Here is a 16,628-nt window from a genome sequence, read left to right as displayed (position 1 = left end):
GTAAGTAGTTTAATGAATTCCAGGTCATATAGTAATGAGTTTTCTGTGAAACCAGGGAAGTGTGACCCTTCCTTTTAGGAGAATATACCCTAAATTATATTTGTTTTTAAAGGTTTTATGATTACAGAGTAATATATATAGTAATATATTAAATATTAATAAGTTACTAATACTAAATCGCTTTGATTCTCGACAACACCATGGGATTTACAATTTTAAAGTGTTTAGTAATTGGTAAACCAGATCCATTTTGTTTATGTAAGACAGGAACTTAGAAACTAAGGTGGTGCATATGTTTAGAGATCAGGTTTAACTTTAATCAGTAGGCATTTGAAATATTTTTCATCTTATAAAAGGTTTTCAGAAGGGAAGATATTTCTGGTGTTAGAAAGGTAAAATCTGAAATAATCTGGGGAAATGTAGTCAGCATATTTACCAATAACACTATTCAAATTTTTAAAAGTGAAGCATTTGTAGCATATATTTACTTCTCATTTTTAATAATCTTAATCCTAAAAACTTGCAAGAGCAAATCATTGTAGTGAAATATTGTCTCTTCTTAGAAACTTGAAAATGTTTTAATCAATACCCCAAAACTGAAGAAATAAATATAAAAATTTGGTATTCACTTTTATTCTCTTCTTGCTTCTCTTTCCCTGTCTCCAAAGCAGATCGCCAAACTGAGGCAGCAACTACAACGCAGTAAACAGAGTAGTCGTCACAGTAAGGAGAAAGATCGCCAGTCACCTCTTCATGGCAACCATATAACAATCAGTCACACTCAGGTAGGCTAACTTCTTGTCCAGATTTGAATAATTACTTTTAGTTCATTAAGGAAGGGAATTCATCATTTCAGCATTAAAAAAAAACCATAAATCTTTATCTCTACTAAATTACTAGTTTGTTAAATTGTTATAAAAAGATTGTTAGAAAGCAGCCGGGCGGCTGGGCTCGGTGGCTCACGCCTGTAATCCCAGCACTTTGGGAGGCCGAGGCGGGCGGATCACGAGGTCAGGAGATCCAGACCATGCTGGCTAACACGGTGAAACCCTGTCTCTACTAAAAAAATACAAAAAAAATTAGCCGGGCATGGTGGCGGGCGCCTGTAGTCCCAGCTACTGGGGAGGCTGAGGCAGGAGAATGGCATGAACCCAGGAGGCAGAGCTTGCAGTGAGCCAAGATCGCGCCATTGCACTTCAGACTGGGCGACAGAGCGAGACTCCATCTCAAAAAAAAAAAACAAAACAGCCAGGGGAAGTGGCTCACTCCTGTAACCCTACCACTTTGGGAGGCCAAGGCAGGTGGATCACTTGAGGTCAGGAGTTCGAAAGCAGCCTGGCCAACATAGTGAAACCCCATCTCTACTAAAAATACAAAAAAATTAGCCAGACTGGTGGTGGGTTCCTGTAATCCCGACTACTCGGAGGCTGAGGCAGGAGACTCACTTGAACCCGGGAGGCAGAGGTTGCAGTGAGCTGAGATCATACCACTGCACTCCAGCCTGGGTGACAGAGCGAGAATCCATCTCAATGGTTAGCCTTCTCTTAATAACAGATAAAACAGAGGATGGTGGTGTCAAGGATGATACTGACCTGGATTGAAATCTTTACTTCCTTCACTTATTGAGCAACTATGTGCATTATCTCAATCTTCCTAAGGGTTCCTTTACCCATCTTTCTCTGTATCTCTATGTATCTTATCCCTATTTTACATATGAAGAAATTGAGGATTAACATTTTTATTTTCCCCTAGAAGTAAATACTAACATATCCCATGGAACAAAATAGTAGTGTAACAGAAGAAACCCAAGCAGTATATCAAAACAAACCCAATTAGGGTTTGTTTCACAAAGATAAGGATGATTCAACATTGGGAAATATGTTAATTTAGTTAATTGCATCAGAAAACCAAAGTAGAAAAAACAGTTGATTTTTTAGATGCTGAGTTACACTTTATAAAAACTCAGTATCTTGTGATTAAAAAAATGACCTCTTACTAAACTAAAAATAGGATATTTCCTAATGTGACTAACTGCAAATACAGTAAGATCCTAACAATAAAATATTAGTAGCATAATTGTTAAAAAATCAAGTCAAGGATGTCTATAATTATTGATATTATTTGCTAGTGATTTAGAGGTTCTAGAACAGGGCAGTAAGAAAAAGAATTATCACTACTTACATATGATATTATATATTTAGAAAATCAAAGTGAATTAACTAGACTATTAAAACTAATGATCGGATAGCTAAAATGAAAAATACTGACAATACCAAGTGTTGATGAGGATGTGGAACAACCAGAACAGCCACACATTGCTGGTGGGAACACAAAAAGGTACAACTACTTTGGCAAACATTTTGTCATTTTCTTAAGAAGTTAAGCATATGCTGACCGTTCAACCTAGAATTTTCACCCTTTGGTATCAATCCATGAGAAATAAAAGCATATGTCCACACAAACACTTGTACATGAATCTTCTCAGAGGCATTATTCATAATACTAAAAAAAAATGGAAATAGACAAACATCCATCAAGTTGTGAGTGGATAAACACTTCATATATCCATGCATCCATGCAATACTGTTAGGCAGTAAAATGGAAGGAACTACTGATACACGGAATAACATGGTTGAATCTGAAAAACATCATGCTAGGTGAAAGAAATCAGGAGCAAAAGGCTACATACTGTATAATTTGTTATATTAAATTATCAAAAAGGCAACATTATCGAAACAAAGTTTTAGGGATGCGGATTGACCACAGAGAGGCCCTAGGGAAATTTTTTGGATGGTAGAAGGTTCTAAACATGACTATACTAACAAAGGTCAACAAACTGCATACTTAAAATGGGAGAATTTTATTGTATGCCGATTATACCTCATTAAAGCTGTAAAACAAACTGGCAAGTCTGAGACATTTGAAGTGAAAATTCTTATATGCCTTCCTTTTTCTTCTTAATCTGATAGAATGAACATATTGTTTGTTTCGAGCAGTTTTTCTCTAGGAGTCCAGTGCACTTACACTAGATCAGTTGACTCATTGACTTAACAAAGAATACTTACACAATTGTTCAAATTTACATTGAATTTTTACCATGTGGTTGTTCTTAAAAATTATTATCCTTTGCTATACACACTGGAATATTTGTAGGTGGAATATGAAGTGTAGAATGTACTTTAAAATATTCCAAAAACCGAAAAAGGGTGTTCACATGAGACAAGTTGGTAAATGTTGATAATTTTTGAAGCTGGATTATGTGTACCTGGGGGTTTATTGTGTTACTCTGTTGAATTATGTTTATGATTGGAATTTTCCATAATGAAAAGGGGAAAACTGAAACTAGATGACTAGATAAAGTATAAACATACCCAAATTCAATTTCCTCTTATACTAGTAATAACATGTTTCAAAATATGATGAAAAATGTAAAATGCCTGGAATCAAACTTAAAAGAAATATGTAAACTATACACCTTTGAGAACATGAAATATAAGACACATAAATGGGAAGTCTTAACACATTAATAGATGGGAAGATTCAGTATTTTTCAAATAGCAATTTACCTGAAATTAATGTACAAATTGTTTTGCATTCCAGTACAAATTTAAAAGGAATTGTTTTTATTACTTGAAAAATTGTCTTCAAAGGTCAATGAAAAAGCAGTGCCCATTAATAGAAAATTTGAAAAGACTTTTCCTACAAGATATGAAAATGTAATATAAAATTATAGCAATTAAGTGGCACTCTGCCTAGGGATTATCAGATAGTAGCTCCAGGAAATCAAATACAGAATCCATAAAGAAATGTTGGGGCAATTGGATTACTGTGTGGGGGAAGTAATACTAAGACTTTACACCATACACAAAAATGAATCATGATAGGTTAAGTATTTAAATATGAAAAACCGTAAAAATCCAGAAAGAAAAATATTTGATAAAAGTTGTTTACCTATTTGATAAAATGCAGTTAACTCTTCAACAACAATGGGGGTTGGGGCATTGACCCTCATGCAGTTGAAAATTTGTTTATAACTTTTGGGTTCCCAAAAACTTAACCTACTAAGAGCCTGCTGTTGCACAGAAGCCTTGTCGGTAACATAAAATAGTCGCTTTACATATTTTGTATGTTTCATGTATTATATACTATATTCTTTAATAAAGTAAGCTAGAGAAAAAAATGGTCATTAATAAAAGCATGAGGAAGAAAAAATATGTTGAGTGTTCATTAAGTGGAAGTGAATCATCATAAAGGTCTTCCTCCCCATTGTTCACTTTGAGTAGGCTGAGGAGGAGATAAAAGAGGAGAGGTTGGTTTTGCTGTCTCAGGGTGGCAGAGGTGGAAGAAAATCTGTATGTAAGTCGACCCACAGAAGTCAAACCCATGTTGTTCAAGGGTCAACAGTATTTGAGAAAATACTGATAGTAATATATGAAAAAGAGTTAAAACCTCAACATGAAAAAAGCTCATGCATCAATAAGAGACAAAAGACACTGATGAGCAGCAACTCACAGTTGGCAAGAATACACCATTGTATGGGAAATATTATTAGTGTGCTAACCAATGATTAGCAGTCTGCCTTATCACAGATCATGTATGTCAACTTGATTCAGTGTAAGATAGAGGTCGTTTTAATTTTTACCTTATTAATCTTTATTTTTCTTATTTCTTTCCTGTTGTATAAATCATTAAGCATCAAAAGGCTTGTCTTACACTTTTTACTTAACAACTGTTAGTGGTAGTTAATTTTTGAGAACTCCTGCCAAGGACTTTTGAAAACAGGCTTTAAATTGTTAAGTGAGTTGTTGAACTTAGCATAATACTGTTGCCACGTTACTTAATAATCCAACAGATTTTCTTAAATAGTTGACAAGACGGAAATGGCAAATACTAGAAGGTAATTGTTACTATACAGAAAAAAAACATCTTGTAAACATACAGAGCTATACAGTGGACTTACATGATATATTTAAGTTACATGACTTCAACTATGCTGTTCCCATGAAATAGAAAAAGGAAAACAAAGTAAATAATGCAGAAGATTCTGCCATTCTACTGAACAAGTATATACATTATACAGGTATACCTTTATACTTACTTAAAGGGATTTGAAAGGATTATTTTGACTCTGTAATTTTCATTTTACTTTCTTACTTCAGAACCTAAATTTCTGTATGTGCACCTGAATTTTTATTGTATTTGGAAGGTCAGAAATAACTCCATTCATTGAGTTTCAATTTTAATATTTACCATACTCTTTAGTTCTTGATTGCTTTGACCACAAATAATTTGATACCACCTTTATCTTATCTCATAGGCTACTGGATCAAGGTCAGTTCCTATGCCACTGTCAAGTATATCAGTGCCAAAATCATCTGTTTCACGTGTGCCCTGCAATGTAGAAGGAATAAGTCCTGAATTAGAAAAGGTATTCATTAAAGAAAATAATGGGAAGGAAGAAGTATCCAAGGTAAGGTTACATGGGATATTTGAATCCTTTTTTTCTTTGATATAACGAACTGTCTGAAAAGTACTCTCTTGGTAACAGCTTTGTTAAGATATAATTCACATACCATCCAGTTTACTCATTTAGTTTACAATTCAGTGGTTTTTAACAGATTCAGAGTAATACAACCATCACCACAATCAATTTTACAGCATTTTCATCACCCCAAAAAGAAACATTTTATCCTTTCACAGTAGTCTCTCATTTCCCTGTAATACTCTTGGCCCTAGGCAGCCACTAATCTGTTTATGGATTTTTTGGTGGTTGTTGTAGATGTTTCATATCAATGGAATCATGCAACGTGGCGTTTTTACCTGGATTTTTTTTAACTTAGCATAGTGTTTTTAAGGTTCACCCATGTTTAGCCTATTATCAGTGACTTCCTTTTTATGGCCAAATATTAATCAGTTATATGGATTTTATTTATTCAGTCATCAATTAATGGAAATTTGGATTGTTTTACTTTTTGGCTATTGTGAATAATGCTTCTATAAACATTTGTATACAAGTTTTTGTGTGAACATACTGTTTGCATTTCTCTTGGGTATATACGTAGGGTTGGAATTGCTAATATGGTAACTCTATGTTTAACTTTTTGAGGAACTGCCAGACTCTTTTCCAAAGTGTCTGCATTATTGTATATTCCTACCAATGTATAAGAATTCCAGTTTCTCTGCATCCTCACCAACACTTGTAATTATCTGTCCTTTTTTAATTATAGCAATCTTAGTGGATGTGATATCCACTTAGTAGAATCTTAGTGGATATAGCAATCGTTGTGGTGTTAATTTACATTTCCTAATGGCTGAAGATGTTAAGCATCTTTTCATGTGCTAGTGGTCTTTTTTTTTTTTTTTTTTTTTTTTGTGATGGAGTCTCCTCACTCTTTCACCCAGGCTGGAGTGCAGTGGCGTGATCTCAGCTCACTGCAAGCTCCGCCTCCCAGGTTCACACCATTCTCCTGCCTCAGCCTCCCGAGTAGCTGGGACTACAGGTGCTCGCCACCACGCCTGGCTAATTTTTTTGTATTTTTAGTAGAGACGGGGTTTCACCATGTTAGCCAGGATGGTCTGGATCTCCTGACCTCGTGATCCTCCCACCTCGGCCTCCCAAAGTGCTGGGATTACAGGCGTGAGCCACTGCACCGAGCTTTTAGTGGTCATTTGTATATCCTCATTGGAGAAATGTTTATTTAGATCTTTTGCCCCATTTTAAAATTGGCGGTGAAATTGCTAGGTCATAGCATTTGTACATTTAAAATCTTGATGAATATTGCCAGAATTACCCTCCCAAAAGGTTGTACTATTTTACTCTCCGTCGACATTTCATGTTAAGTTTATAATTTTATATATATTACAACATCAGGGAACTCTTTGGACATCATGGCATCTCTGTTTACCATTGAACTCTTTTTTTTTTTTTTTTTTTTTTTTGAGACAGGGTCTCGTTCTGTTGCCCAGGCTGGAGTGCAGTGGCACCATCTCGACTCACTGTAACCTCCTCCTCCCAGGTTCAAGTGATTCTCCCGCCTCAGCCTCCCGAGTAGCTGGGATTACAGGCACACACCACCATGCCCAGCTAATTTTTGTATTTTTAGTGGAGACAGGGTTTTACCCTGTCAACCAGGCTGGTCTGGAACTCCTCACCTCAAGTGATCTGCCCACCTCGGCCTCCCAACATGCTTGGATTACAGGCATGAGCCACTGCGCCCAGCCCATTAAACTGTTTTCTTTATACATTAAGTAAAGTTTAAGAACAGTCATGTAAAGATGTAAACTTTTGGTCTAATTTTTAGAGGATGAGATAATTGACATATTTGCTGATTCCTTAAAAACATCCTTAAAAAGCAAAACTATACTAAAATAAAAAACTTGGTAAAGTACTTCTGCTTTTAATAAGCCATACTTCAATTGTAGCCATATCAGAATTATTCCAGGATAACCTACAAACTTAGAAGATAATTTTTAGAAGTTTTAGATTTATGATTAAATGTACCTCAAAGTTTTAATTAAAATATCACCATGAACTGGCCAGTAGCCAAAAAAGGAAAATTGTCTGGTTAACTATGTTGATATTCCAACATAGTTAACCAGACAATTTGTTCACTTTTTTTGTTTATAAAACAAACTGATAGATAATTAAAAATTATCTTTAGAGTAGAATAGTTATTGTTGTGAAGTTGGTGTAGTTTTTGTTTAGCAGCATACTGTAGACAAATGAAGTTTTTAACTTTTAGGTTCAAGGGTACATGTGTAGGTTTCTTATATAGGTAAATTGTATGTCACTGGAATTTGGTGTACAGATTTCACCACCCAGGTAATAAGCATACTACCTGATAAGGTAGTTTTTCAATCCTCACCCTACTCCCATCTTCTGCCCTCAAGTAGGCCCTGATATCTGTTGTTCCCTTCTTTGTATCTATATGTACCCAATGTTTAGTTCCCATTTGTAAGTGAGAATATGTATAGTATTTGGTTTTTCTGTTCCTGTGTTAGTTTACTTAGGATAATGGCCTTTAGCACCATCCATGTTGCTGCAAAGGACATGGTCTTACTCTTTTTATGGCTGCATAGTATTCCATGGTATATATGTACCACATTTTCTTTATCCAGTCTACCACTGATGGGCATTTAGGTTGATTCCGTATGTTTGTTATTGTAAACAGTGCTGTCATGAACATATGCATGCATGTGTCTTTATGGTAGAGCAATTTATATTTCTTTGGGTGTATACTCAATAATGGGATTGCTGAGTTGAATGGTAATTCTGCTTTGAGTTCTTTGAGAAATCACCACAGTGCTTTCCACAGTGGCTAAACTTACTTACATTCCCACCAGCAGTGTATAAGCATTCCCTTTTCTCCACAAACTTGCCAACATCTGTTTTTTTGACTTTTTTGTTTTGTTTTGTTTTTTTTTTTTTTTGGTAACGGAGTTCTCGCTCTGTTGCCCAGGTTGGAGTGCAATGGCGCGATCTTGGCTTACTACAACTTCTGCCTCCGGGGTCCAAGCGATTCTCCTGTCTTAGCCTCCCAAATGGCTGGGACTGCAGGTGCACGCTGCCATGTCTGACTAATTTTTTGTATTTTTTTTTCTAGTAGAGACAGGATTTCACCGTGTTTCCCAGACTGGTCTCCTGAACTCCCGAGCTCAGGCAATCCACCCGCCTCAGCCTCCCAAAGTGCTAGGATTACAGGTGTGAGCCACTGCGCCCAGCCTGTTTTTTGACTTTTTAATAGCCATTCTAACTGATGTGAGATGGTATCTCATTGTGGTTTTGACTTGCATTTTTGTAATGTGGAGCATTTTTTCATATGCTTGTTGGCCATGTGTATATCTTTCTTTTGAAAAGTGTCTGTGCATGTAATTTGCCTACCATTTTTTTTCTTTTTTTTAATTTTTTTTGAGACAGGGTCTTGCTCCATTGCCCAGGCTGCAGTGTAGCAGCACAGTCATGGCTTACTGTGGCCTCAATCCTTCAGGCCCAAATGATCCTTCCACCTCAGCCTCCTGAGTAGCTGGGACTACAGCCACGTCCCACCACAGCCAGCTGATTTTTTTTCAATTTTAGTACAGGCAAGGTCTTGCTAATTTGCCCAGGCTTGCCTCAAACTCCAGAGCTCAAGAATCCTCTTGCCTTGGCCTCCCGAAGTGCTGGGATTATAATTACAGGCATGAGCCATCATACCTGGCCATTTGTCCACTTTTTAATGGGATTCTTTGGTTTTTGCTTGTTCGTTTGTTTTCATTTCTTAGATTCTGGATATTAGACCTTTGTCAGATGCATAGTTTGCAAACATTTTCTTCCGTTATGTAGGTTGTCTGTGTACTCTGTTGTTGAAACCTATTGTTGTGCAGAAGCTCTTTAGTTTAATTAGGACCCATTTGTCAATTTTTGTTTTTGTTGCAGTTGCCTTTGGCATCTTTATTATGAAATCTTTGCCAGGTCCTGTGTCCAGAATGGTAATTCCTAGGTTATCTTCCGGTGTTTTTATAGTTTCAGGTTTTATATTTAAGTCTTTGATCCATCTTGAATTGATTTTGTATATGGTGTGAGGAAGGTATCCAGTTTCAGTCTTCTGCATATGGCTAGCCAATTATCCCAGCACCATTTATTGAATAGAGAGTCCTTTCCCCATTGCTTATTTTTCTCAACTTTGTCAAAGAACAGATGGTTATAGGTGTGCAGTATTATTTCTGGGCTCTCTTCTGTTCCATTGGTCTGTATGTCTGCTTTTGTACCAGTACCATGTTTTGCTTACTGTGTCCTTGTATAGTATGAAGTCAGGTCATGTGATGCCTCTGGCTGTGTTCTTCTTGCCTAGGACTACCTTGGCTATTCAAGCTCCTTTTTGGTTCTATATGAATTTTAAAATAGATTTTTCTAATTCTGTGAGGAACATCATTGGAAGTTTGATGAGAACAGCATTGAATCTGGAAATTGCATTGGACAGTATGGCTTTTTATTTTATTTGTAATTTTTTGGAGACAGAGTCTTGCTGCTCTCTCGCCAGGCTGAATTGCGGTGGCATGATCTCGGCTCACTGCAACCTCCACCTCCCAGGTTCCAATGATTCCCCTGCCACAGCCTCCTGAGCAGCTGCCACTACAAGCGTATGCCACCATGCCCAGCTAATTTTTTTTTTTGTATTTTAGTAGAGACGGGGTTTCACTGTGTTGGCCAGGATGGTCTCGATCTCCTGACCGCGTGATCTGCCCACCTCGGCCCCCCCAAAGTGCTGGGATTACGAGCGTGAGCCACCGCGCCTGGCCAGTATGGCCATTTTAACAATATTTATGCTTCCTATTCATGAGCATGGAATGTTTTTCTATCTGATACTGTCATTTCTAATTTCATTGAGCAGTGGTTTGTAATTCTCATTCTAGAGCTCTTTCCCTTCCCTGGATAGCTGTATTCCTAGGTATTTGATTCTTTTTATGGCTATTGTGAATGAGATTGTGTTCTTTATTTGGCTCTCAGCTTCGATATTGTTAGTATATAGAAATACTACTGATTTTTTTACGTTTTGTTTCTTAAAACTTTGCTGAAGTTTTTTATCAGATCAAGGAGCTTTTGGGCAGAGACTATGGGATTTTCTAGGTATAGAATCATATTGTCTAAAACCAGGGATCGTGTGCCTTTACTCTTCCTGTTTGTGGCTTTTATTTCTTTCTCTTGCCTCATTGCTGTAGCCAGGACTTCCAGTACTATGTTGAACAGGAGTGGTGAGAGAGGGCATTCTTGTTTCATTACAGTTTTCAAGGGAATGCTTCCAGCTTTTGCCCATTCAGTATGACGTTGGCTGTGGGTTTTTCTTGGATGGCTCTTATTATCTTGAAGTATGTTCCTTCAGTGCCTAGTTTGTTGGAGGTTTTTAACATGAAGGGATGTTGGATTTTATTGAAAGCCATTTCTGCATCTATTAAGACAATTATGTGGTTTCCATTTTTAGTTCTATTTGATGAATCGCATTTATTGATATGCATATGTTGAACCAACATTGCATCCCAGGGATAAAGTCTGCTTGGTCATGGTGGATTCACTTCTTGATCTGCTGCTGGATTTGGTTTGCTAGTATTTTGTTGAGGATTTTTGCATCTATTTTTATCAAGGATATTCACCTGAAGTTTTTGTTGTCATCATCATGTCTCTGCCAAGTTTTAGTATCAGGATGATGTTGTCCTTATAGAGTTAGTTAAGGAGAAGTCCCTCCCCTTCAATTTTTTTGATTAGTTTCAGTAGGAATGGTAGTAGCTCTTCTTTATACATCTGGTAGAATTTGGCTGTGGATCCATGTGGTTCAGGGCTCTTTCTGGTTGGTAGGCTTTTTATTACTGACTCAATTTCAGAACCATTATTGTTCTGTTCAGGGATTCTTTCTTCCTGGTTCAGTCTTGGGAGTTTTTATGTTTCCAGGAATTTACCTGTTTTTTTCTATATTTTCTAGCTTGTATGCGTAGAGGTGTTCATAGTAGTCTCTGAGGGTTTTTTTAATATTTCTGTTGAGTCAATGGTACTGTCCCCTTTGTCATTTCTGATTTTGTTTATTTGGATCTTTTTTTCTTTATTAGTCTAGCTAGCAGTCTCTCACTTATTCTTTCAAAGAATTAACGCAGGGATTCGTTAATCTTTTTTATGGTTTTTTGCATCTCAGTTTCTTTCAGGTCAGCTCTGATTTTATTTTTGTTATTTCTTGTCTTCTGCTAGCTTTGGAGTTAGTTTGCTCTTGTTTCTCTAGTTCCTCTAGATGTGATGTTAGTTTGTTATCTGAGATCTGATTTTTATGTGGACCTTTACAGCTTGTAAATTTCCCTCTTAACACTGCTTTAGCTGTGTCCCATAGAATCTAGTATGTTGTATCTTTATTCCCATAGTTTCAAAGAATTTCTTGATTTCTGCCTTAATTTCATGGTTTACCCAAATGCCATTCAGGAGCAGGTTGTTTAATTTCCATGTAATTGTATGGTTTTCAGCAATTTTCTTAGTATTGATTTCAATTTTTATTGTATTGTGGTCCAAGGGTGTGGTTGGCATGATTTCAGTTTTTTTGAATTTGTAGAGGATTGTTTTATGTCCATTCGTGTGGTTGTTTTTATAGTATGTGCCATGTGGTAATGAGAAGAATGTATATTCTATTGTTTTGGGTTGAAGAGTTCTGTAGATGTCTATTCGGTTCATTTGGTCAAGTGTTGAGTTCAGGTCCTGAACATCTCCATTAATTTTCTATCTCAGTGATCTGGCTAATACTGGCAGTGGGGTGTTGAAGTCTCCCACTATTATTTTGTGGACATCTAAGTCTCTTTGTAGGTCTCTAAGAACTTGCTTTATGAATCTGGGTGCTCCTGTGTTGGGTGCGTATATATTTAGGATAGTTAGGTCTTCCTGTTGAATTGAATCCTTTACCATTATATACTGCCCTTCTTTGTCTTTTTTGATATTTGTTGGTATAAAGTCTGTTTTGTCTGAAATTAGAATAGCAATCTTGCTTTTTTTCAGTTTTCCATTTGGTTGGTAGATTTTTCTCCGTCCCTTTATTTTGACCGCTTGGGTGTCTTTGCATATGAGCCTGGTCTCTTAAAGACGCCTACCGTTTAGTCTTGCTTCTTTATGCAGCTTGCGAGTTTGTGCCTTTTAATTAGTACATTCAATCCATTTACATTCAAGGTTAACATTGATGTGTACTTGATCCTTCATTGTATTGTTAGCTGGTTCCTGTGCAGACTTAATTGTGTAGTTGCTTTATAGTGTCACTGTTCTGTGTACTTAATTGTGTTTTCGTAGTGGCTGATAATGTTCTTTCCTTTCCAGATTTAGCACTCCTTTCAGGACCTCTTGTAAGGCAGGTCTGGTAGTAATGAATTATCTTACCATTTTCTTTTCTGAAAAGGATCTTATTTGTCCTGTGCTTATGTAGCTTAGTTTGACTAGATAGGCACTTCTCACTTGAAATAGGCTCCCAATGTCTTTTGGCCTGCAAGATTTCTGCTGAAAGGTCTGCTGTTGGCCTCATGGGGTTCCCTTTGTAGGTGACCTGCCTATTCTCTCTAGCTGCCTTTAACATTTTTTCTTTCATTCCAACCTTGGAGAATCTGATGATTATGTATCTTGGGAATGATCCTCTTGTGTAGTATTTTGCAGGGGTTCTCTGCATTTCCTGAATTCGAATGTTGGCCTCTTTAGTAATGGTGGGGAAGTTTTTGTGGACAGTATCCTGAAATATGGTTTCTAAGTTGCTTGCTTTCTCCTCATCATTTTTAGGGATGCCAGTGCATCGTGGATTTAGTCTCTTTACATAGTATAATATTTCTCAGAGGCTTTGTTCATTCTTTTTTATTCTTTTTAAAAAAAATTTTGGCTAGGCATGGTGGCTCATGCCTGTAATCCTAGCAATTTTGGGAGGCCAAGGCAGATGGATCACCTGAGGTCAGAAGTTGAAGACCAATCTGTCCAACGTGGTGAAACCCCATCTCTACTAAAAATACAAAACATTAGCCAGACATGGTGGTGGGCACCTGTAATCCCAGCTACTCAGGAGGCCGAGGCAGGAGAATCTCTTGAACCCAGGAGGCGGGGGTTGCAGTGAGCCGAGATTGTGCCATTGCACTCCAGCCTGGCAACAAGAGCAAAATTCCGTCTCAAAAAAAAAAAAAAAAAAAAAAGAAAAAAAATTTTCATCTTAGTTCGGAGAACCAGTCTTCAAGCTGAGATTCTTTCCTCAGCTTGGTCTGTTCTGCATTAATGTTTGGGATTGCATTATGAAACCGCTGTAGTGTGTTTTTCAACTCTCTGATCAGTTTGGTTCCTTCTTACAATGGCCATTTCATCAATCAGCTCCTGTATTATTTTATGGTAATCATTAGATTCCTTGGATTGGGTTTTGGCTTTCTTCTGAATCTTGATGACCTTCATTTCTATATTCTGAATTCTGTCTTTCTGTCATTTCAGCCATTCCAACCTGTTTAAGAACCTTTGTTGGGGAACTAATGTGGTCAGTGGGAGGAAAGAAGACACTGTGGCTTTCTGAGTTGCCAGAGTTCTTGCACTGGTTCTTTCTCACCTGTGTGGGCTGATGTTCCTTCAACCATGGTATAATTTGTACAGTCGGTTGACTGTTCTGGATGTTTTTAGAGTCTGAGGCATTGTACAAAGTTTTTATTTGTAGCTGAGTTATTGTCCTTAGTTTCACAGGAGGGTTGATTAAGTATTTTCAGTATTGAGGTTTGCACTCTGATTGAAGTTAGATGGCTCTTAAGCGTAATGGCCAGTAGGTAAGCTCTTGCTCAGCCACGTGGCTCTTCTGTATTTCCTCACAATTGCAGCTGTGCTCCCTCTCAGTGCTCTGAAAGTGTGGGCTCCTCTCCCACTCAAGTGCTGGCTGCAGATCTCGGCTTGGTACTCCCAGGCTGCAGCCCTGGGGTGAGCTAAGGCTTTGTGTTCTCTCCCAGCTTGGAGGCAGCAGGGGAAGGGACCTTGGCAGTGGCTATGGCAGAGGGCCTTTCCCTTGTCTCTGGGGTCCACCCCAGAGAAATAGCAGAACTGCTGCCAGTCGGTGTGATTGGCTTTGAGTAGGACAGCTGCGTTGTGGGCTCAAGCTGGGGGATCCTGGGGGAGACAGACTGACCTCTTCTTAGGGCAGTGGCAGCTTGCTGGAAGTGTGGTTAAAGCACTCAGGGTCTTTACTCCTTTCCTAGTACAAGGGTAGCAAGGGCAGTACCACTGCAGTGGCAGTGGCAGAGGGGCTTTCGGTTGCCTCTGGGAGCTCCACTTCAGAAACACAGATCTGCTGCTACTGGGATGTTCAGCCAAGGGGTGGGGCAGCTGTGCTGCTGGCCTGAGCCGGGAGCCCTACCGGGTGAAAGTTGGGGTGCTGAGGGCTCACAGGGAGGACGTGGGCTCCTCTCTGTATGGTGGGTATGTCATGCTAGCAGTGCAAGTAAAGCCCTCAGCCTCTCTGTTTCTTCTCCAGTCCAAGGGCAGCAGGGGCAGAACTCTAAATGAAGTTTTCATTTGCATAGTTTCAGATTTCAGCCTTCACTTGTTTGGTATAGAAAATATTGATACATTTTGAATCTCACCTGATTTTACCTTCCTTCATTTCCCCTCTTGACAGTGTTTCTAAAATCTCTGAAATGACAATGATCAGAGTAAGAGCAGTAGACACAATAAATAGTGAAAATAAATTATAAATAAATTAACAGCATATTGGTTCTTTTCCCTAGCATGCAGTCCTGTGTGTTTAATAACAGCAGATATTTTCAATTATATAACTGATTTTTAGAGAATTTTATAACTTGTTAACCTCACTTTGTTAGCACACAAATGAAGAATATGGAGTAAGATCTATTTTTACAGAAGCAGAGTAATAAAGTAGAAAGAGTCCACTGCAGCAGAATCTGATGCCACTTGATTAGCTGTATCACTGAACTATAGGTTCCTCATTTGTGAAAACAAAACAATGGACCAGTGAGCTCTGAGGTACCCTCAAGACCAAAATGTGTGGCTCTATGATGATGGTTTCCTTTCTTTCTGCTACTGAGAACAAAGTATTCAAACTAAGGAAGATTATGAGTAGTCCTACTTAGTTGGATACTGAGTTAGTAGAATTTGATATCCAAATTCTTCTAATATTAGAATTCTTCTGAGTTACATTAATAAATTGAGTACTAATAGAATAAACCTCTTTATTAGAAATTTTGGATAATTTGCAAAGGAAATAGAAACTATGGTTCTGTTCATAGCCTCTAAAAATTAAAATAGGAAGGAATGAACAAACAGAAAAATCTGTACCTGTGAATATGAGGAATATGAGATTTCACTTTTTCTTACAAGCAAGTCAAAGTGATTTTTTTTTAGCTTTGTTAATTCGTTCAGCAAGTGTTTACTGAATATCTGCCATGTGCCAGGAGTAGTGCCAGACACAGGACTCCTGCTGTCCTTGAAGAGTTTTGTGGGATGTGCTGACCTACAGGTACATACAGTGAGCTATGGAATTTTTAAGGCAAACAATTTGATTTAAAAGAAATGTTTAGTTCAATAAAGGTAACATACGCAGAAATTAGCTTAAGACACAAGTTTGGTCTTTAGCCTTTGAAGAATAAATTGGGCAGTAGTGGTGGAATATGAAATCAAAGGAAATACTATGTGCTTTCTGTGTAGATGAATATATGAACCAGCATTTGGATGTTTGATGATATTCCTCTTACAGCCGTTGGACATACCAGATGGTCGAAGAGCTCCACTCCCTGCTCATTACCGGAGCAGTAGTACTCGCAGCATTGACACTCAGACTCCGTCTGTCCAGGAGCGCAGCAGTAGCTGCAGCAGTCATTCACCCTGTGTCTCCCCTTTTTGTCCCCCGGAATCCCAGGATGGTAGCCCTTGCTCAACAGACGATTTGCTCTATGATCGTGATAAAGGTAAGAATGGAATTGTCCACTTAGAGGGTTTGTTATGGGGCCTTGCTCATTATACCTTGTCTTAGACCATTACATCTTTTTTTTTTTCTTTTGTTGAATGGTGACATTGTCAAAGATTGGTTAATCTAGGTTTCTTTGTTCATTGGTTTCACATACCCCCTTTTTTGTAACTCTAACAAACATCTTCCATAAATGTGTCAGAGAAG

The 16,628-nt window shown here is 37.8% G+C and overlaps 1 protein-coding gene across 3 annotated transcripts in view; it reads left to right on the top strand.

Moving 5' to 3' along the window:
* GLCCI1 (glucocorticoid induced 1) overlaps positions 1 to 16,628 on the top strand; it is a 127,129-nt gene that overhangs the window by 92,825 nt on the left and 17,676 nt on the right. For 2 of the 3 annotated variants that reach the window (XM_055272601.2, XM_055272600.2), the window contains exons 4-6: positions 672 to 785; positions 5,318 to 5,470; positions 16,212 to 16,422. In XM_055272601.2, the coding sequence (XP_055128576.1) occupies positions 672 to 785; positions 5,318 to 5,470; positions 16,212 to 16,422 (478 nt within the window). Of the gene's footprint in view, positions 1 to 668; positions 786 to 5,317; positions 5,471 to 16,211; positions 16,423 to 16,628 lie in introns of all 3 variants that reach the window. The other variant, XM_055272599.1, reaches the window with a different exon arrangement.

Source organism: Symphalangus syndactylus, chromosome 3 (assembly GCF_028878055.3).
Source record: "Symphalangus syndactylus isolate Jambi chromosome 3, NHGRI_mSymSyn1-v2.1_pri, whole genome shotgun sequence".
Lineage (NCBI taxonomy): Eukaryota > Metazoa > Chordata > Mammalia > Primates > Hylobatidae > Symphalangus > Symphalangus syndactylus.
The sequence above is the reverse complement of the archived record's forward strand: the minus strand, read 5'-3'. Positions and strand labels throughout refer to the sequence as shown.